Source organism: Maylandia zebra, linkage group LG20 (genome assembly GCF_041146795.1).
Source record: "Maylandia zebra isolate NMK-2024a linkage group LG20, Mzebra_GT3a, whole genome shotgun sequence".
Lineage (NCBI taxonomy): Eukaryota > Metazoa > Chordata > Actinopteri > Cichliformes > Cichlidae > Maylandia > Maylandia zebra.
In genome coordinates, this window is record NC_135186.1 from 6962696 (window position 1) to 6986306 (window position 23611).

Consider the following 23611-nt stretch of genomic DNA (forward strand, 5'->3'; position numbering starts at 1 on the left):
TGGTTGGGACTTATACAATATAGATTTATGTTACTGTGATTGATTATGTTGACATTTCTCTTTTACTTCTTTAACAGGTCAGTTATGAAGCTACCAGTTCAATTTTTTCAAGAAAACAGATTTTTCCATCTTTCTTGAGAGCAATGCATCCCAATAAAGACATAGCAGACCTGATTTTTAGCATTTTTAGGGAGTTCAACTGGAAATGGGTTGCCTTCCTTTATGCTGATGATGATTATGAGAGAAATGGTCTAGAATTATTTATAAAGAAAATTAAAGACACTGATATCTGCCTGGCTTTAAACAAAGGCCTTGATCACAAGTCCCATTACAAAGTTGTATTAAAACAGATCAATTCACAAAACATAAATGTCATTATTGTTTTTGCACCAGAATGGACAGATGAAAAACTCCCCAAAAGCTGATTCTGTTCATCTGGACATAGCGTTTTCAGTGGGAGAAACATTTTATCACTCATCCAAGTGACGTCTTCAGTCTCAGGTGACTGCAGGTTTCCCCAACCTTATAAACAGTACATTTGCATAATGACTGAAACCAGCACCACTGAAGGAACAATGAGCTGGGAGGTCAGTGAGACTGAAGTCACTTTGATGAGTGATGTGGTTAGACTGGCTTTGTCCTGGGTGAGGAACCAGACAAAGGTTCAGAAGACCCCTATGAATACAATATCAAGGGAACAGTTCACCCTGCCCAGGATAGTGTTACCGGGGCTCTGCCCTGGAGCCAGGCCCAGGGAGGGTGGCCGAGGGCGAGTGTCTGGTGCCCGGGCCTTAGTCCTTGGGACCCGGCCGGGCACAGCCTGAAAAAGGGACATGGGCCTATCCTCCTGCAGGAGGCGCCAAAGGGGTCAGGTGCAATGTGTACCGGGCGGCGGCATTCTCTACTTTGTACATTTGTCAATGAATGACCGCACATCATTGTGAGAGCGAGAGAAAAATGAACTAGCAATACAACAAAACTCATCAATAAACCAGGGCAGATAATGGTTTGAGCATGAGCTTTCTTTCATTAGTGGCAGTTTGCAGATTGATAAAGAAGTGAAACCATATTCTCAAAATCCAAACAATGAATTAGTTTAATGCAAACAATGTTAAGGCTTTACTGAATCTTTTAGCAATTTTTTATTAACCTTAAAAAACATAAAATAAATGAAAACATAAAACAAAACATTAAAAGACAGATAGGCGCGACCCTTTGGAAACATCCCATCAAATCAATAAAAATCTAAAACTGGTCCATTAGATTAGTTGGTTTTTATTTTGTTTGTTTTATGTCATAACATGAAAAGTCAAAATTTTATTGTAAATGAAGGATTATAACAGAATTGACAGAACATCTAAATCTAAACTTATCACTACTGTATCTTAAATACTAAAAGCTTTTTTTAAAGTTAACAAAAAGAGATGGTGAGATATTCTGAGCGTACTATTAGTACATTTCGAATAACTTATCATTACTACTCTATATCTTAAACTTAGCAGTAACTATGTAGGTAGGAAGAAAAAGAAATGTGAAAAGAAATGTGTGGCTGATGGATTTGCCACTTAAAGACTCTCTAATGGAGACTGCCCTTGAGTGAGTGAGAAATACTCCATCTGTGGTGTAAATGAAGACCTGTTCCACCACCCCGACACCATACCCAGTACATACAATATTAACATTAACAATTTTTGGTAGAAAACAATAAGGGAAGCGCACGGTGGGGCGGGACCCATCGATGTCAGTCTGGACTCTGTAGTACCCGCTCCGGAATCTTTGGCGTTCCTGCTGCAGTAACGAAAAGGAACAAACAGGTTAAAAATGCTTCAGTCATTAGAGATCAGAGGACAATCATTTAAAGCTGAAGTGAATACAGTGAATACATGACAGTATTTTTTTTTCTTGAAATATCCACCACTGATGCTTACAGCATTGTGCTTACTCACCTCTTCCTGGTCAGCCTCCTCTCTCCCATGCTTGAAGGCAGTGGTGGAGGGCTGAGGGCTGGATCTCCTTGCTCTCCAGTCACGGTTCAAGTGTAAACCAGAGGTGGAGGGCTGGGGGCTTGACCTCCTCACTGGCTGGGCAGTGTTTACCTGTTAGAGATGGAGTAATGTGTGTCAAAACTCTTGGCTTGTCTACAATGCCAGTTTGTATTTTTTCACCGCTCAGTTCTTGTTTTTGTAGGATTTAGAAGATGTCAAAACATTTACATTGTCTATGAGCTTATGAATATGCTTTCTACTCACCTCTTGATTGGCATACTTGGGTCGTCTATGCTGGAAGCCAGAGGTGGAGGGCTGAGGGCTGGAGCTTCTCGCCAGCAGAGCACCACATGTGGTCCAATATGTTTTTTCGGGAGGGTGTTGGAGGGATTCAGGGCTGCTGTCCTCTAGCCACTTTGTCTTCATCTTTGCCTGTCAGGGACATTCAACAACCAGGTAAACATAAAGGGCAAACATACTCAAATATATGAAGTCATGGTACAAGTTTTGTTGCGATCTGCTTTGTTTTATTCTTGCTATTATTTACAGTTAAACCATTTCAGTGTTGATGTACTGATACCCATCAAAACACTGGTGCTGAATAAATGACAGTGACTGACACTGAGATCATAATTCTGATTGCCAAAGCTGCCAGACAGGATTCAAGATGTAAAAAAAAAAAAGATTTAGTTGTATTTATTTCACTGTAAGACATTTTCTTAAAGAACTAAAAGAAGTTTTGTGGATTAAACAATAATGAAATAAAAAATATATTCTAGAAACCACTGTTCTGTTATTAAAATGTTAACTGTAGTGAAAAATATATTGTAGGTTTATGTTTTCTGTTTCAATACACATTTCAAGTAATTTTTTTATCATGATATGACACCACATTTAAAGGAAAAAGCAGAGCATTAGAAATATTTCATTTTTACATAGATATAAACAAAATGAAAACAGTTCATTTTATCTGAAGATTTAAGTTTTGTAATGCGTTTTTTTGTTATCATTATTAATATTATTTTTGTTTTGTTTTGCTTTGCTTTTTTAAATTTGGTCAGTGGTTATTATTTTGTTTACCTTTAAAATTTTAAATGAGTCAAATTCAGTAACTGTGTGTAAAGGCTACAGCTGTGTGGAAGGAAGGAGATAGGTGCCAAATGCAGGACTTGCAGGACACAGAGGGATGAACTAAACGAGCTTACGCTCTAGAGAGCTGAAATAGGGGTAACAGAAAATAAAGCATAATAACTAGAAGCTAAAAAAAGTAAGGTCTCAGGAAACTGGAAAACAAGAAATTTGTGTCCCACAGTAAAGGCACAGAGAGACAAGACAGTGAACAGAGGGAAGGCACATTAACAAAAGGTAAAGACTGGAAATAAGGAGATGCTAAAGAGCTTACAGAACTAGAAATACAGAAACAAAAACCAAGAGACTAGCAATGAAAAATCATAACAAATTTAAGTTCAATTCATAACAATAATAATACAAAACACTGGGTCACCGACTGAGGACCGTGACAGAGTGTCTGTTATATTTACCACAAGCTGCTTTAAAGGTTCAAAATAAATACAATAACTAAAAGATGCTTTTTACTCTTGTTACAACAAAACAGTGATTCAAAAGGTTTCCTTTCACAGGACTGCACAGAAAAAATGCAGGAATGTAAAAAAAATTGTACAATCTTTAGATTTGCAAATATGAATTTCAAGTTTAATTACCTGAGCGATTCAAATGAAGTGACAGTTTAATGTATCTTTGCTAGATTTTGTTTTTTGGTGAGTTAGTTTTCAACATTCTGTATTAATTATAATATTTTCATGTACAGCTGTGTAAAAATCATTGATTTAATTAATAGCAACAACAATCAACAACAAATCGTATGTTTTTCTCGTTTTAGGATTCCTGTAATATTAATCTCACCGCTAGATGGCACCACTGCACAATGTCTTTCATTCCTGAGTTCATTACGTTGCTGAAAATGTTCAAACTGTCACTTCTGTCATTACATTACATGTAAATATACAGTATCTTTGGCTTAATTTTAAAAATAGGCCTAGTCCATTCAAAACATAGTAAACATCTCTAAGACAAGTTACTCTAGTGTGAATCAAACCAGCCACTTTACAATTATTTATTTGCTTATTTTCCAACATTGTTCAGGTTGGTGATAAGGCTATTATAGGCTATTATTGGATCAGAGATCAAATGTTTTGCTTCATATTCCTTCTTTTAGTTAATTGTGTACTAATGCTATGGGGATATTTTCCTGCCTCACACTTACTCTATAGTCAGACGTAGAGATACATGCAGCTGCTGAAGGCCAGGTGTAACGTGACCAATGGATGGAGTTTCACTGATGATGATTCCCTTTTATTTTTCCACAGAGGGAGTTTGCTGGTGGGTAGTGGAGCGCCAGGGAGGAGGTCAATTGAACAGTCATATGCTAAATACTACCTGGATATTCTTGGGGGACTGTTGTTAGTTCTGATTAGAGATGGCACGATACCACTTTTTTATGTCCGATACCGATACCGATATCATAAATTTGGATATCTGCCGATACCGATATGAATCCGATATAGTGTTTTTTAATCAACAAAACTGTTTTTAAAATATCTTGCTGCATTTTGTATAAGTTCATACTCAAGTTTAAAACAACTACACTAAAGCTATTCTGTTATACCTGTATGCAAAAAAAATGTTTCATAGTTCAGCAATACTGATCAATCTAATAAACTTAGACCTACACCATCCTCCCTATTCTGGTATTTTAAAGAGTACTTAGCATAAATATTAAGCAACCTAACTAATAGGGTTCCAACTCCCAGCAACAACAAAAATAAATAAATAAAAAATAGGGAACCACCCCTCACGCTCCACCTCATGATGCTTAATCGACGTAATCAACCTTAATTTGATGCAGTGTGAAAAAAATGCACAGAAATGAATTATTTTTCAAGAAATATTAAATAGATTCAACATCTTTCTTCAACAAAATTGCAGACTGCACAGATGGTACCTTCCCAAAGGAAAAAGTACTATAGCTTACTAGGGTATATATATTAGACTTATTAATTACTATATACAGTAATGGACTTCTATTCATTTTGCATCAAATTAAAACTTTGGGTGTCAGATAATTATTTATTAAAAGCTAGACATTTTAAATGAGAATAAGAAAGAAAAGTATGTCTTTGTGCCCCCTTTTCCCTGTTAATGCCCTATCGGCCCCCCTGGCTAAACTTTGCTAGATCCGCCCCTGCACAGTTACCAGCGTCAGCTACGTAGAAAAAGATCCTCGAGTAGAAAGTAATATTAAATAAATTCTAACAACAGCTGATCAAGCTTAAACGTGCTTCTGTTGTTCAGCCGCTGGTTTCCTCTTTCTGGTGCAAAGTGGACCAAAAACAAAGAAGAGACACGGACTCCCGACAGAAAAGCTGATCAGCTGATCGTTAAGCAGTTTCATGATTGAAGTAGCAGCAAGAAGAGGCAGTCGCTCCATATATCGTTTGTTAAGCTTAACGCAGGAATGCTTTACAAACATTCAGAGATGGACTTACACACTTGCTGTACTTCTCTCGGGGATAACTTTGTCGGAGATGAAATGCCGGGTTGCTAGCGAAGCTCCAAATGCTATCCAGAGCACGGACAGGTCCCGCATGCCACAGCCGCTCTATCACGTGATGCATACTGCTCCAACGTGCTAACGTTCTGAGGTGAGTTACGGCGTATTGCAAGTTTTGTGAGATGCTTTCGTGATATTTAATGGATCGGATTACATTTTTTATTTTTCTCCGATATCCGATCCAGTAATTTAGGTCAGTATCGGACCGATACCGATACGTAATATCAGATCGGTCCATCTCTAGTTCTGATAGGTGATGATGGCTAGAAAATGACTGTTTAGTGCTGAAGCAGTGATAGGTTATTTGAGTGGTTTAATGGAATGCAGACTTGTTCAGTAAGTGTAGAGTCTAAAAGGTTTTGTTCAGCTGCAACTAAGGCTTGCAGAGGTGATAGAGTCATAATTGTAACAGAGTGTGGCAGGAAGAGTAAGGCTGTAAAGTGCAGTTTGTAATAAGCCACCCACCAGTATCTCCAGCTTTACTGGATGTCTGGCCTCTTGGAAAGAAGCAATGAAATGACCTGGTTGACCACAGTAAATGCAAACTGTATGCACCTCTGCCACTCCTCCCATGATAGTTGGGCTCACCCAGTTTGCATCAGCTCTGGGTTGTTAACACCTGATGGGCGAGTCGGTTGACAATTAAGATAACTTCTATGACAACAAATGTACAGGGTGCAAGTCAGTTGTTATATATTGAACTTTAGCTACTAAATTAAATGATGTTGACAACAAACCTATGTTTCTCTTTAATTTAGAAGACTATTATTTTAAACATACTCACTAGATTATACTGCATGTAACTTAACACACTCAGGACATTCAGTCTTTCAGTTCTTTCTCTTGGAAAATTTAAATTGCGTTAATTTTACATTTAAGCATACAGCGTTTTACATGAGTAAATGTCATTCAGTAAAATTTCAGTGTGGTGTCTGTTCAGCTGTGTCGAATATAAAGCGCCTTGAGGCGACTGTTGTTGTGATTTGGCTCTGTATAAATAAAATTGAATTGAAGTCCAAAATGTCCATCAGTTGTGTGTAATAATGAGAAAAGTATTGAACAAATACTTAACCCTAACCCCTTAGTACAAATTAATATCAGCTGGTACAGTCCAACCTGATGGCCTATAAAAAGGTATCTCATTACCAGGGTGTCACACAAGAAACTTACAGTATCACGGTTGTGGATTTTGGATAAAACCCTTCATGTATGCTTTCTATCATATCTACTCATGCCTTTTTTTTTTCATTTGTGGTAACACAAATGAGGAATGCTGACCCACATCCACCCATCCACATTAAAGGGACGGCTGTGGAGCGTGTGAGCAGCTTCAAGTTCCTGGGAGTCCACATCTCCGAGGATCTCACCTGGACGACCAACTGCTCCAAGCTGGTCAAGAAGGCTCACCAGCGCCTCTTCTTCTTGAGGATTCTGAGGAAGAACAGACATCCTGGTGAACTTCTATCGTTGCACCATCGAGAGCATCCTGACCAACTGTATAACAGTCTGGTACGGGAACTGCTCTGCCTCGGACCGGAAGGCGTTGCAGAGGGTTGTGAAAACTGCCCAGCGCATCGCCGGAGCATCACTTCCTGCCATAAAAGACATCTACAGGAAGCGGTGTCTGAAAAGGGCTGGGACAATCATCAGAGACCCCAGTCACCCATCACATGGACTCTTCACCCTCCTGCCCTCTGGGAGGCGCTACAGGAGCCTCCGGACTAAGACCACCAGGTACCGGAACAGCTTCTTCCCCACAGCTGTCAGACTCCTGAACTCTGCCTCCTGACATCTGACCCACGTTAACACATGGACTGAACATACAGACACCCACAATGGACAACTGTACCCTCAAACACACAATAATAACATGGACTGAACCACCACTCACAACCACTAGCACTTTATATAGCCTCTGTAGAAATTATCCACATATCTCACTTATCTTAACTGCGCTACTGTATAGCTCTGTGTAAATAATCATTCTGTACATACGATAATTTTTAACCCTACAACTGTTTACAACTTGCATAGTTCCCATTTCTGTATAGCTGTATATCTCAGATTTCTGTAAAGTTATTTATTTCATATTCTGTATAGTTTTTCATATTTATATCCTGTTCATAGCCTGTACATACTTATAGTTAAAGAATATTCACAACATACTTCATACCGTGTACATTATAACATACCATAATAGACCCATTTCTGTAATATGCTTACATATCTATATTATTGCTAATATATATTGTAATATATCTATATCACTAAAGCACTTCTGGATGGATGCAAACTGCATTTCGTTGCCCTGTACCTGTGCATGTGCAATGACAATAAAGTTGAAATCTATTCTATTCTATTTGTGAGTAATTTTAGCCTGCTTCACTTTGTCAGACTAGTTCTATTTAAGTGATTTATTGATTCAACATGTCTGCCAGTAATCAGACCTGAGCCAAAATTATTACCAGTTCACTGGTAATAATTTGCATTTTAGATTAAACAGTTAATAGCATACAGTGGTTAAATCTGTGTTAAACCTAACACAACACACCTAAACCTAATATATTTATCATTAGCTGAAAATGACAAGTGATGGAGGAATATTTCAAACCATCCCTTCAGGAAAAGAAGCAATAAAACACTATGAAAATACCTCAGTACACACAAAACTGTATTATTAGAAAATTGTACATAAAGTATCAAAAATGAAAATGATTATTCTGTAGAAATATTTCCTCCATCAGACTCCATCTCTTTATCTTATTCAGGACATGTAAGCCATCCCCAAAGTATCTTAATATGCTGTACATACCTTTATCAGATCTATTCCTCAGTGAATTTTAAAATGATGAATATGGTTGTTTCTATTTGGCTAAAGGATAAACCCTATACTTTTAAATGAATCTGGCATTAAAAGTGCTTAATCACGATGACTCAGTGTGTATACGTCACAGGAATCTGAGTACAGTTGCTGTGTAGACGCTTTTGGATATTGATTTGTGAAAAATCTCCCAACCATTTGTTTTGTTTTTGTTTTGCTTTTTTCCATTCGCATGGAAATGATTAGGTGTAATAGTCTGTTTCTCACAACAAACTAAAAATCCAGGCAAATCCATTTAGAGTTTACAACAAAGGCAGTAATTATATATATTTGAGATTTTCTTACTGTTCTGTGTTAACTAGGAACATTTCTTCATGCTCTGACTTAAGGTACACCCTAAGCCTCAGACTTTGGGTAGGTGGACTACCTATAAACCTATATATAAGCTATAATACATATGAGTTGATATTTTCTAAGTTGTAACTACTGTATAGTGACTAGCAAAACAGGGACAACATTTCAAGGGATCCCTTGAAATGTTTCACTATAAATGCATAAAAAGATACACACAAACAGATTTCTAATAAATTACAATAACAGTAACTCTCCCGCTCTTCCTCTGTGAAAAGTTTGGGCGTCATTCTTGACAGTACATTATCCTCTAACTCTCACATCAATAATATCACTCGCTCAGCATATTTCCAACTCCGTATCATCAATCGCCTCACTCCACATACCACTGCTATTCTCGTCCATAGTTTCGTTACCTCTCGGATTGATTACTGTAACTCACTTATCTGGCCTGCCACAAAAATTCATCAACAAGCTTCAACGTGTCCAGAACTCTGCTGCCCGTATTATTACTAGGACTCCCTCTCACCACATCATCCCTATCCTGAAGCAGCTTCACTGGCTCTCGGTTCAACTCCGTATTAATTTTTAACATACTCCTTTACACATTTAAGGCTATTCATTCTCTCTCCCCACCATATCTCTCTGACTTGGTAAAGATCTCCATCCCATCCCGGTGCCTCAGATCCTCCTCTTCTCTTCTTCTTTCTGTTCCTTCATTTCGTCTTATTACCATGGGGTGCAGGGCTTTAAGTTGCTCTGCCCCTCGACTTTGGAAATCCTTACCCCCTGACCTCAGAAACATCAGTTCTTTCCCCCTTTTTAAGTCCACCCTCAAAACCCACCTGTTCAAGATAGCGTACTCTGTATAACTACTCCATGCTCTTAAACTTTGTTTCCATTGACAGTGGAAAATGCTTCATGGTGGATGTCAATCGATTCACAAATTTTACAGTAAGGTTTCTTGTTACTGATGTAAATGTTTTAACTAAAATCACTTTGATGCCAAATTTGCTAAAAATCATTGAGTTCTACTCTATTTACCAGTTGAGCAGAGCCTTTCAGTCAGTGATGCCAAGGCTGTGGTTCAGGCAACCACTGCCACTACATTTAGTTGACTCTAAGGACTCTTTGACAAAGCAGTTAAAAACATTGTCGTTTAAATGGGCTTATGTTGAAAAGTTAATTAATTATTATTATTTACTTATTGTAAAACTACCTGTTTATTTTATTGTTTTACTGTATTTTTTTATGGCACTTAATGTTCTTATTTATTTGACTCTTTATTTTATTTTGTCTATCTATAGTTCCATCCATCCTTTCTCTTCCAGTTATCCAATTCAGAGTTTCTGGGGGTGAAACTGGAGCCTGTTCCAACTACCATAGGGCAAGAGGCAGAGTACACCCGGTTAGGAAAACTGTCAGGTTGTCCAGAATTCATGTTTTGCAGTTTTATAACAAAGAAAAAGTGTTTCCCACACACAGATTTTAAGATGTAGGTAAATGAACAGCTGCTCTTATTAATTTTCTCAGTTAGTCATACATCTATGGAAGTAAACAATACATCTATGGCAATATATTAAAAAAAACCCCCACAAGATCAGCAATGGAAAGTACAGTTATCTTAACCTAAATGTTAGTATTCACCTACTGATTTTGGTTAAAGTGAAACAAAATCAGTAATAGGCCACCTTTATATTACCAGTATTTATCCTGCAGGGCGTTTAGCTTCATCTCAGTCCTCTCAGGTCTATAAAGGACAGAGTGTTAGCCACCATTCAGTAGATTAAGTCTGGCCGGCATCAAGGATCAAGTATTTTGCCTGTGAGCACAGACTGTATTTGTACCGATTTGACTGTGTAAAGATAAAGAGACCACAGGGATGACAATGAGGTAGAAGTAGCGAATAGACGGGTAAGTTCATTGGGGAGGGGGCTGTGAGCTGATACTGAGGATGAATTTATTCCACTTGACACTGAAGCCTTGCGTCAGGTGTAGTGTGGAGGCTCTCAAGAGGGACTTTCCCAGCTACAGTGAGAGAACAGGAAAAATGGATCCCTTAGTCTACCGTACTAAACAGAATAGCAAACTCAACCACAGTAAAGACATTTTATAATCAGTATATTTAAAGACAGCAAGGTAAAATAAATAATAATTCTCAAGACGCACAAAAAAAACTTTATCGTTACTGGAATATCACAAATAAACTTACAGAGTATGTCACCAGTTCTGCTGACAGCTGCTTTGTTCACTTTGTATTCCTTCTGCTGGGACCTGAGATGAGAGGAGTGCATCTGTAACTTTGGCATCAGCATTATGGACAGCTCCTCAACCAGCAAAGAAAATGAACTTAAACCAAACAGGGATGTAGGTTTAATTTCATTACTCACACCCTCAACTTCGTCACCGCCTCCAGTCTCCGCAGTGCAGAAAGAACATTTTTCTGTGTGTCAGAAGACAGGACTTCAAAGGTGCAAAGGTCACCTGCAAAAAAAACAAACAAACAAACACCCCACAAACTGTAAGTTTGTAAGTTACCAGTAGGGATGGGAATTTATAAGAATTTTGCGATTCCATTATCGATTCTCACTGGCTCCACTTTGAGAGTCGTGACCATCTCTAAGCAGCATATCAATGACATTACATTCATGCAAAGTAATTACAAATTTCCCATCTTAGTTGTGATCAGTGTTGGGATCATTACTCAAAAAAAGTAAAGTAAAAAAGTACATTACTTAATTACACCCAGGAGAAAGACATTTGTTATTCTACTCATTACAAAAGTGATCTTTCTCTAAGTATTTAGCTATGAACACAAAGCTGACAACACAAATCAAAGATAAAAAACCAGCACAAAGACATTTTAAAGTGATCGTCACAGTGACTCTACTCTAGAAACATGAACAGGTAGAAACGGAGGTAGCAGCCTGACTGCTCATCAGTTTGTTACCTGTTGAAGTTAAGCAGCGGCTTCACCGCAAATGAAGGCTCACTTTATCATGGTGCTGGGCTGGGGTCAGCATTTACTCAGCTTTAACGCAACTCTTGGTTCTTGGCTAGCTTAGCATTAGCATGCTGTCTGTGCAGGTGCTTGCAAAGAGCCTAAGTTGTATTAACAGTATAATGCAGATGTTTCTGTTCTGGATCAGTCTCCACTTTACCATCAAGCTCTCATTCTTTTTTGCAATAAAAATAAAAGTGATGTCCATATCCACGCTGGAGACTGTGCCACTATTTTTCCAATTTGACACACAAATTAAAATCAGCTGATTGTAACGAGAGTGCAAGAATCAAAAAAAGGGACTGATAAGCAGGCTGACTAACGATTCCAAGGATTTGGGCTAATGGGAACCAGTTCTCTACAATAACCGGTTCTTGATCCCTAGTTACCAGGTGGGAGAGGTCTCTAGTGGTCAGAGGTCATTTCACACACTCAGTTGTACCTGAGAGGATGAGTTTTGTAGCCAGGTTTCGGACATCAGGTAGGAACTGTTCCTCAGTAAACACGTGATCTTCCTTTTCACACAAGTACCTGAACATCAGCTGGACAATAAAAAAAAACATTCCAGTGAATTTTAAAGCACATAAGTAGGACTCATCTTTAGTATCTCTTCAGATTCTGTGATATGAACTGCACCCCCTCTCTAAAGATGATCTTAATATATTTGTGCTGTATGCAGGCAAACCATGAAGTGGACAAAACTGTATTTGTCTTACTAAAGACAAAAAGTTTTCAAATTCTATAAATCAAGTTTTTAATACAGTTTTGTTTTATGGTCATAAAATGGCTTAGGGAAAATATTTAAATTTTATAAGTTTAAAAGATGAGAGTACAGCATGTCCTTTCATGTTGTTAGAAACAATGCCATGATTGTTAGTCATAAATATGTGAGAAATTTTTTTAAAGTGATTCATGTTTAATGACCTTTCTTAGATTACACTAAAAGGTCCATAATTTGTTGGACATTGACACTTTTTGTGGTTTTCTCCTCAAGTGAGGGAGCCATCATTAGGCTGAAAAACCCACATAAACCCATCAGAGAGATAGCAAAAAAAACTTCAGGAGTGGTCAAATCACTAGTGAACAGAAAGGTTGCACCAGCTATAAAATCCACAATCAAAACATCTGAAAGATCACAGAAGACAACTTAAACTAGATTGTGACGGATCTAACCAAGTCAAGAACACTCTCAGGAAGATAGGTTTTATCATGGTGCTAATCACCACACCACCATGCTGCCCCTATATTTAAACGGTGCAGGAATGATGGCTAGAGTGGAGCTGACACCGCTCCAACCGTGGAGCTACTTCTTTCCTGGCTCAGATTTTGCAAAATGGAACAACAGAGTTGTCAGCAACCTGCTTTATTATCAAACTAATTAAATGGCTTTGGTCACCGCTGTTTTCCTCTTCGTTGGGATCCTGAACCCTCCAGGGACATTCATAGCCATAGCTGTGGTGTCGGCAGACATATTTGGACCAAAGTAGTTGTTTATGCTGGATGCTCTGGTTCAGCAGGAGGAAACCATTCAAAAGATCCACAACTTTCAGGATTAAAAGTGAAACAGTTACTGAATTTGAGAAGAAGCAAATGCACGTGTGCTCTTTTCTTTCCAAAGATTATGATTTTTGTTTTTTTTTGCTAAGATTTCATTCCTTTCTGTTTCATGCACAGCTTGTGATTTGGAAAGCAAGATTGTTATCTGAAGGGCTTTATCTTCACCTCAGGGCTTCTGTCACTCTATCTAGGACTTGTTATTTCTATTCTTTGAAATCTCTAATGATGAAAAAAGATTATGTGATTGCTGCTTAAAGTAGAATTAGACTCCTCTATACATCAAGTTCATTCTTTAAACAAATTAGAAATGTGCGGTTGAAAACAGTTACAATTAGTGTACGTGGCAGCATGTCAAGCTAATAAAACTATATGACAAAAGTGGTATGTGTAATCAAATAAAGTTCCAAATTAAAATTGGATAATTCTGGATTCAGTTCTGCTCAGAAAAAACGGTGTGCATAATATGTTGTTCACAACAGTCACTCCTCACTAAATACACTTAGTCACAGAGAGAGATACTCAAGTTAAAAGGACCTGATATGAGTCTAAGAAGGGTTGCAGCAGCTTCTGCAGAAAGGATAAAACTTCCAGCCCCGTTTCCAACACGATCACTTCCTGCTGACTGATGTGGACTGCTCCACATTTCTGCAGGAGTGAACATGCCTCCTCAAAGTCCTAAATGATGGAGAGACAGATATATGCAAGATGAATAACAATAAATATATACCCATGATAATAATCTGCCTCATGGTTAACCATACAAGTGTGTATGAATATGACAGTAGCAAAAAACGTAAGGACCATAAGCACAAAATTTCTTAGGTCAGCTTTTCCCAAGAATGGGATAAATGAGAGGCTACAGTGACCTTGGCCTTTGACTCAATTCATGCACAAAATAATGCTGATCCTAACAAACATGGCTGTTACCTGCACTGCCCTGCCAGGGATAAAGATAAATTCATTGGAGAAGACGTCCTGCAGGAAGCAGAAAAAGCTGAAGAGCTCATCTGTGAACAGAAAAATGGGTCACAGCTAAACAAGATATGCCCATTCATGAGACTGAGAATCTGTAACCCCACCTAACTCTTACCCTTCCGTGTGTTTTTTGTGATGTGGATGGCTGTAGCAAGTATTCCTGGACGCACAAAGACATGCAATGCCTGATTCCTGTAGGAAACCAGCATCAGCACCACTACCGCCATCCTCATCACACCTTCCTCTGGGCTCAGTGGATCTTGCCTCGCAGGGTCTTCATCCTGAACCAGGTAGATACGGTCCTCTTTATGATGGACAATGGAGTGATGAAGAGCCACGGTGGATGACATCACTTCTGAGTCTGGGATGTGTGCTGCAAAATGCAACTTTCACATAAGTTTGAGGGTCATAAGACCTTCACAAAGTCATGTGTGCGAGTGTGTGTGCATGTGTAAGTGTGCACACGTGCCTGCATGTGTCAATGTTCACACACAGGACACCTGTGAAGTGAGACAGTTCAGTGGCATTCTCTTAGGATAAGTTACTTAAAGTGTATTAATCCACTGAACATCTCCTAAGTGATTCTGGACACTTGTGCCGACTTGCATTCACCTAATCTTTATGATCCACACAGGACCAGGTCAAAAAGAGCCATTGGTGCCCTGAGGTGAGACGCTGTCACATGCACCAACAGGGAAACTACTAACCTTTCTACATTAACTGTCTGGTTGTCTAGCATTGCAGTATCCTAAGGCCACCTACTGGTTACTGAAGGGAAAGCAAGCTTCATTAAAGGCCCATTATAAGCAAAGCCTATATTGATCTTAACCCTAAGCTTGATGCTGTGGCTTTTCTACACAGCATAATTCAAATAAATTGATATCTTTGAAATCTATCTGGCCCACCCACCAGGCCAGTTCAGACGGGCCCCGAAATCCAGCACCAGCTTCCTGAGCCAGAGGGTTTTTTCTGTGAGCTGATGCCACTGCAGACCCTCTTCCGTTAAAGTTGTGAATGGAGTCTGGAGCAACAGGCAGGCCATCAGAGACCAAGGGCTGATCAAAGAGCCCTCCTCCTGGGTTCGTACAATCAAATGGGCCAGCCAGTTCACACAGTCCTGGGTCTCTGCAGTTGGCCTCTGGGGAAGATTTCTGAATAGAAAACGAGACAGATTCTAAAGTTATATACAGGCTGTGTCTTGAAGTTTTGAAGGTTTACAGTGACACAAATATTAATTTAAGTTATATTATTATTAAACTTGTTAATGTTTTTGTTAATTTGGTGCATTTTACCAAGTTATTTTGGTTTAATTTTTTATTACTCACTGTAAGTAAAACCTTTATAAAATTACAATTTTAAAATGTAAAGGTTTTTATATTCTTCAGTTGAATTACCTGTATACAACTAATGGAGATTACAATTAAAGAATATATAGATGATAAATTACAGTTATTTAAGTTATTTAGTACTTAAGACTCTATAGACTTTTTCTATTTAGACTTTGGTTGGTAGATACTCAATATTCATATTTGTACCTACAGCCATGTGTGATATTGGCAAAAAAAGAGAAAAAAAGGGAAATCTGTACCTTGGTATGAGGTTGTACTCGCTCCAATTTATCTTTCCTTCACACAGCTGTCGGGCAGACAGGGGGCGGCCAAAGTTCACATGCATGCAGCCATAATCTTCCTGCAGGACTCCGCTAGCTTTAAAGAGTCCCTGCAGGGAAAGAGTGAGGGCAAGAGGCATGTAGTTTCATATCTTTTAGAAACAAAGATTATATGGGAATTTTTTATCAAGTCATAAATGAGGCTGAAACTTACGGTGATGCTTTCTTTTGGTCTGGGGACACCCAACAACTCAAGTGCAAGCAATGACTCCTCCAGCACTCTGTCATAGCTGATACTGATGGGCACCAGGGTAATATCAAACACCTCACCTTTAAAGTATGGCTCCAGCACCATGTCCATCATACCTACAGAAAAAAGGTGAACAATAAATATTAAAATTATACATAAAATGACCAGTAAACTTGTTTGACTTTTAACTCTTAAAATATCCTAAACCTAGAACAACCCTTCAATTTAAGAGAACTAAAATAATAGAAAAACATGACAATATGACCTAAACATAAATTATTAACCAGATAAAGATCTCTGTAATTAGGGTCGTGGAGAAGAGCTTTCAGAAAAGCAGAACAGAGAAAGTCCATCACATTCATATGCAATTGTAACAGTGTTTATGTTGTATGTGATTCCACTTGCCATGTCAACCACGATCTATTTGTGTATTGTGATGTTTACTGACTCAATGGTGCCCTTTTCTCATAGGCAGTGGATTAATACCACTGGCAGCGTTACAACATTGCCAGATTACGAGGGACAAGCCTGAGGTGGGTTGTATATCACAGCACTGCGCATGATCATTAGATTTTGGCATTTGTGCAACCACTATGGAGGATATTCAATTCAATTCATCCATCCATCCATTCGCTTCCGCTTATCCTTTTCAGGGTCGCGGGGGGTGCTGGAGCCTATCCCAGCTGTCATAGGGCGAAAGGCGGGGTACAACCTGGACAGGTCGCCAGTCTGTCGCAGGGCTAACACATAGGGACAGACAACCATTCACACTCACATTCACTCGCACATTCACACCTAGTGGCAATTTGAATTATCCAATTAACCTATCCCCACAAACTGCATGTCTTTGGACAGTGGGAGGAAGCCGGAGTACCCGGAGAGAACCCACGCAAACACGGGGAGAACATGCAAACTCCACACAGAAAGACCCCGGCCTGATGGTGGAATTGAACTCAGGACAGTGCTAACCACCGTGCCACCGTGCTGCCAATTCAATTCAATTTAGTTATATTTATACAGCGCCAAATCACAACATCAGTCACCTCAAAGCACTTTATATTGTAAGGTAGGCCCTATAATAATACATACAGAGAAAAACGCAACAATCATATGACCCCCTGTAAGCAAGCACTTTGGCGACAATGGGAAGGAAAAACTCCCTTTTAACAGGAAGAAACCTCCAGCAGAACCAGGCTCAGGGAGGGGTGGCCATCTGCCACGACTGGTTGGGGTAAGAGAAGGAAGATTAAATAAAAGACATGCTGTGGAAGAGAGCCAGGGATAATAACAAGTGTGATTCAAGAGAGGTCTATTAACATATGTTGAGTGAGAAAGGTGACTGGAGAAGAAATACTCAATGCATCATGGAAGCAGCAGCCTATGCCAATTGCAGCATAACTAAGGGAGGATTCAGGGTCACCTGATCCAGCCTAGCTATATGCTTTAGCAAAAAGGAAAGTTTTAAGCCTAATCTTAAAAGTGAAGACAGTGTCTGCCTCCCAAATCGAAACTGGAAGCTGCTTCCATAGAAGAGGGGCCTGAAAACTGAAGGCTCTGCCTCTCATTCTACTTTTAAATACTCTAGGAACAACAAGTAAGCCTGCAGTGTGAGAGCGAAGTGCTCTAATAAGGTGATATGGTACTATAAGGTCATTAAAATAAGATGGGGACTGATTATTTAAGACGTTGTATCTGAGGAGCATGATTTTAAATTCAGTTCTGGATTTAACAGGGAGCCAACGAAGGGAAGCCAATACAGGAGAAATATGCTCTCTCTTTCTAGTCCCTGTGGTACTCTTGCTGCAGCATTTTGGATTAACTGAAGGCTTTTTAGGGAGTTTTTGAGACATCCTGATAATAATGAATTACACTAGCCCAGCCTTGAAGTCATAAATGCACAAACTAGTTTTTCAGCATCACTCTGAGACAGGATATTTCTCATTTTAGAGATACTGCGCAAATGAAAGAAAGCAGTCCTACATATTTGTTTAATATGTGCATTGAAGAATATATCCTGGTCAAAATGACTCCAAGGTTTCTCACAGTGTTACTGGAGGCCAAGGTAATGCCATCCAGAGTAAGAATCTGGTTAGATACCATATTTCTAAGGTTTTCGGGCCCGAGTACAATAACCTCAGTTTTATTTGAATTTAGAAGCAGAAAATTAGAGGCCATCCAGGGTTTTACGTCTTTAAGGCATTTCTGCAGTTTAACTAATTGGTGTGTGTTATCTGTCTTCATGGATAGATAAAGTTGTGTGTCATCTATATAGCAGTGAAAATGTAAGCTATGCCTTCTGGTGATAAGAATATGGCCACTGCAAACTGTCTGACTGTTAATAAGAAGAGTTCAGGTGAATTGTTGCCAATGTGTGGTGATAAAACAGTCACATAATAGTACTGTACACTGGCTAGCTTAGCTAGCAAGATACTATGCTACCATAATATGCTATTACCTTTGCATGCAGCTCAAACACAGCACACTACAAATACATAACCAGAATATGACCAGTACATATTCTGTTCTTATCCAGGTACACAATATTTATATTAATGAACTTGTTATATTAGTTTTCAGCATTAAAACATTGCCAGATTATGAGGGACGAGCCTGAGTGCACTGTGTTTAACTCACCTGCAATGAGTCAACCTGCCTGGCCAGTACATACTTAGTACTTACCCAATTAATAAATGGCAGCACTAAAAGATAAGCAAGTCTCGTCCATCATTTACTACACAAGGCAGAGTCAAGTCATACTTTTGAACCAGTCAGTTACAGCAAAGTATAATTTAGCCTAGTTACACAATGAAATTAAAGCAAGACAGAAAAAGTCCAAAAGAATCAGATGCACGCACTTTGATATCCTGGGACACACTTAAAAAAAACAAGGTGGTAAATTTGGACACTTACCAAGCTTTGGCACTAGAGACTTCAGTGTGCGACTCCTGAAACCTTCTACATAAAACTCCAAAGGAGCATATCCTGTCTACAGAAAACACATTATGCTGTTGGAACCCTTCCTTTGATTGAAGTTTATTACCAAAGATGCATTCAGGAATATGCTGAAAAGTCATCGTCTTACCCTGACAATTGTTTGTACATATTCTAAAAGCACCGCCCAGTACAGCTTGTCAGAGCCGATTGCTCGTCGGATATAAAAAGCTCCAGAGCGACGCAGAAGCCCTCCAATAATCGCCACATCTGCAAGACCTTTAAAATGGAGCAGAAGAGACAAAAATTTAAAAATATATTTTTTTGTTGCTACACTATAATTAACTGGATATAATGTAGTATGATTTAAAAAAACATTTTGTTGTCTTAATATGAATAGATACTTGCGAATTCCTGCAGCAATGACAGGTACTGGGATGTCATAGGTGAACAGGATGTAGGATATAATCAAGAAGTCCACATAACTCCTGTGATTGGGTATCAAGATCACAGGACTCTCCTGGATGGCCTGCTGCAGCTGCAGTGACAGAAAAATTAAAATTTTCCAGAAATCAGTGAAATTACACACTGCACTAGTAGGTTCTATTTGTAGTATTAGTAAGATGGAACAAAAAAATCCTAAGTGCTAAAAAGTAAAATAAATCTAATAAAATACTGTGTAGCTAAAGTATGTTAAATGGCAAACCTCTGAATCCTACAGCAAATATATGAAAATATATGAAAATACTGGTGGTGGCCAGTTTCACTTGAGGATGCACCAGTTGTTTCAATTTCAAAGTTCTACGTCGTCATTCTCAATTTATCAGATTCACAAGATGTACAGAAAATTACACCTCTGACCTCCAACCTTGAGGTCAAGGTCAATGAGATTCACACTCATCTGAGATTTTTAGTAGATACCCCTACAGTATTAATGTGAAACTCCTACATTGCTTCGTTTTCAAGTTATCAAACTCACAAACTTAGGTGTCCACGCTACCTGCCTGCTTGCCTGGTGACTACAATACTGTATCAGCCTTTTACGGCTGAGGAGTAAAAATGGTTTACTACATATATATATATATATATATATATATATATATATATATATATTCATTCTACTATATAGGTTGAAACAAACTGTTAAACAATTGATTAAAGTGTATTGAGTCCCGACCATGTTGAGTCCTTCCATGTTGACATAGATGCTCCTGTAGAGTCTCTTGAACACCTTGTTTAGAGTGTAGCCCATTAGCCTGATAAACCCCAGCTGCAGATTGTGAGACATTTCCTTCAAAATCCTAGAAGCATCTTCTTTCACCTTCTCCACAGATGACCCCGTCTCCATGGCAATCTAAGAGGGAATATGAGCCAAAAAGACTCACTCCATATTGGCAACGCTACAGTGTAAAGCTTCATTGCCTTAAATAAAAAAAAGACTCACCTCTTTGATAATATAGCACAGATACTGGGACTCCAGTACAGCTTTGTTGAGGTCAGAGGTGGAAAGGGTTGGGGCTCCTTTGTACGGTTGCGGGTTAAAGGTTCTCAGGGCATAACCAAGATCAGTGGTGCGCCTCCTCTCCTCCAATATATCCGTGAACTCTTCCTCATCCTTTAGGCTTGCAGTGGCTGAATCTTTATACTGGAGGAAGGAGTAAGGTTTATGTTAACAGTCGTAAAGTTAAGATGTTGGACACTTGTAACAGGATAGAAAACAACAGACCAGAGGTGTGGGCAGCAGCACAGGACACCATTGTTTGGATTCATTAGCATCACGTTTTATAGACTTTCAGCTTTAATTAAAGGAATTCAACAAAAGTATTTAATTAACTATTCAGGAATTACACCCATTTATATACACAGTATTTTTTTTCAGAGGTTCAAATTAATTTGACAATTGACAATAGAAGACAGCTCAAGTGCATTATCACAGCATTATTTCTAAAGTCGACTAAATCAAGCATACCACATCATCTGTCAAACATATTGGAGGCCTCGGTATGGCATCGGCATGTATGGCTGCCAGTGGTAACAGTTTATCAGTATTTATTAATGATGTGACTACTGATTAGAAGTACCAACATGAATTGTGAAGTGTACAGGGCTGCTCTTTCTGTTCATATGCAGTCAAATACTGCAAAATTCATTGGACACCACTTCACAGTGCATGCGGATAACAATCCAATCCCTACTGCAAAACCAACCCAAGAGTTTCTTAGGTCACGAAATAAGATTTTCTTTAGTGGCCAAGTCAATAATCTGGTCTCACCCAATAGATCATAGTTTGTTTGTTTGTTTTATGAGGACAAAGCTGAATGGAAAATACCCCAAAACAAGCAGCAACCGAAGGTGGCTTCAGTGGCTGCACTACCTTATATTTCAAATGATTTTAGTTTGTTCCATTACTTCATCGCTTTTTACCCTGTTAAACCTCTTGAATTTAAACAACCTGGAGGTCTGTAGTTTAGTCACTGTGAGTCCGTCTGATTTATAACCCAGTGTGATGGTGTACATAGGGAAAACTACAAAAAAGGGTCATTGTAATTAAGGATCCAACTGTATTTTTTTTTGCCAGAACAAAATGGTGAAGATATAAAATAAAATTTCTTTGCTACAAAAGCGGAAGCAATAAAAGCAAAAATGAAAGAACAACGAAAGAAAGAAGATGAATGACTGCTATTCACAAAGCGGGTTCTTTTGAACAATTATTTTGTAATTGTGCATCGCTATAGTTATCCAGTTAATCTGCTATTATGCTGTACTGTGCTCGCCTCACATTATAAGCAGGGGGTTGTTTTTAATTTTTGACACCCGAAATACCTTCGAAACCACTTTTGGCCAAAAGCACAAGTGACTGGAATCGAAATCACATACAGTGGGTATTTATAGTTTCTGTTTCTCTTTACAATAAGGGAAAAATACGTTTTGGGCTTTGTTTTTATTTTGAAAAGTGAGTTAAGAGAAAATAAATACCCTATAAAGAATACAAAGTTTATCGAGGAAACCCCGTAAAAAGTCATTATTTCCTCTCTGCTCTATTCTGCAGGCTGCTGTGACCTGCCAACACTGGCTGGTGACAAACTATTAAGCAACACCGGCTTACATACACTTTTTTTGACCAGCTTACGGCTGCCAGTCTACATAGGACATCCCTGCCTGCGTAATTAACAGTAAAAAACATTCCTGCTTGAAGACAGACAACAGCGAACATCCCTACAAGTTTCGTTCAGCGGTCTCCTTCTGGCTTTTATATATCATGGTAACTTTGAAAGGTTTAGAGAAAAGCGTCGACAGGCCCGAAAGAAGACGATAAAACAGACACTTTTAACACTTGCTTCTTACCGTACTCGTCATTCTATAGGGGTACTAACACGACCAAGGGAGGTGATTGGCCTCATTGACTTTCGGTTTTTGTACTTGGACGTTATCTTCGCTCAACACTTGTGATGTATGCAGCACTTCGGGGCCCAGGGCCAATGGTGTGGCTGGGTTTTGGAAACTCCTCCTCCAAATTGTAATACTCAGCCCTCTGCTCTCAAGTAACCCCTCCGATGTTGTGTAGGATAGATGTTTCAAATGAACTGGAGTTTGTCTATTGTAGAAAAAATGTCTGAATATTTTGGGGTGGCACATAACCAGGAATTAAACGTTAACTGAAAGGCACATGCAGAGGGGGGCTTGAGCACCTGCCTCTTTCCCGATGGGTGCCCCAAGTGCCCTTTTCTTGAGTCAAAGGAGCTTGCAAAGAAAAGCGTCTGGACTTCTTTAAGTTACTTGAAGACGTTTCACCTCTCATCCGAGAAGCTTCTTCAGTTCTAAGGTCAAATGGCATAAGGCCTTTTCTAAGGCCTTTTCTTGAGGCATTTTTTTTATATGTGTGTGTGCGTGTGGAGTCCTGCCTCTGCCCCTCGACAATAACATTTAACTATTAATTAAAAATTTGAAAAGGATCTGGCTTGCATCAGTCACATGACTACCATTAAACAGTGCACGCCCCTGACGGCAGAGGGCGCTGGTTCCAAGCCGGTGTAATGACAAACCGGGAACGAGCTCGCCAAGAGCACGCGCATTTTTTGCCGCCTGAGCGATGTGGACCTGTAGGAGAAACACAAATTAATTGGGAGACGCAGGCTGATGCAAAGAAAACCATAGCACACAGGAGTATTAGGTTATTATGTACACGTTAGTAAGTTGTCTTGTGGCAACTTGAATTGAAATAAATAAATAGAATAGAATAGAATAGAATAGAATAGAATAGAATGGAATAATCCTTTAATTGTCCCACAAGGGGAAATTTGGTTGTAACAGCAGCCAGAAAGACACATATACAAACAAACAGTACACAGGACACAGAACAGGAACATACACATTTTTTTTCTTACATATTTACATTAAGGACAATGGTTACTATAAACAGAGTACTGTACAGTTATTAAATTAAATAAAAATAACTACAGAGAGAAAAAAGGACTCGGTCAGGTCGGAGCTGCTGGCTGC

At 38.9% G+C, this 23611-nt stretch overlaps 1 protein-coding gene across 1 annotated transcript; it reads right to left on the reverse strand.

Moving 5' to 3' along the window:
* Positions 1–1127: 1127 nt before the first annotated feature.
* On the reverse strand, positions 1128–22558 carry LOC101468804 (dihydroxyacetone phosphate acyltransferase). The gene is made up of 19 exons (XM_004554098.3): positions 22457–22558; positions 20556–20756; positions 20289–20465; positions 19520–19649; positions 19263–19390; positions 19091–19166; positions 16145–16296; positions 15910–16040; positions 15231–15472; positions 14437–14694; positions 14274–14353; positions 13881–14021; positions 12232–12331; positions 11179–11272; positions 11001–11062; positions 10491–10816; positions 2250–2417; positions 1947–2096; positions 1128–1788 (listed from the first exon to the last, which is right to left on the reverse strand). Exons 1-16 carry the CDS (start codon positions 22466–22468, stop codon positions 10749–10751), a joined length of 2052 nt encoding a protein of 683 aa, XP_004554155.2. The 5' UTR covers positions 22469–22558; the 3' UTR covers positions 1128–1788; positions 1947–2096; positions 2250–2417; positions 10491–10748.
* Between the last annotated feature and the right edge of the window lie 1053 nt (positions 22559–23611).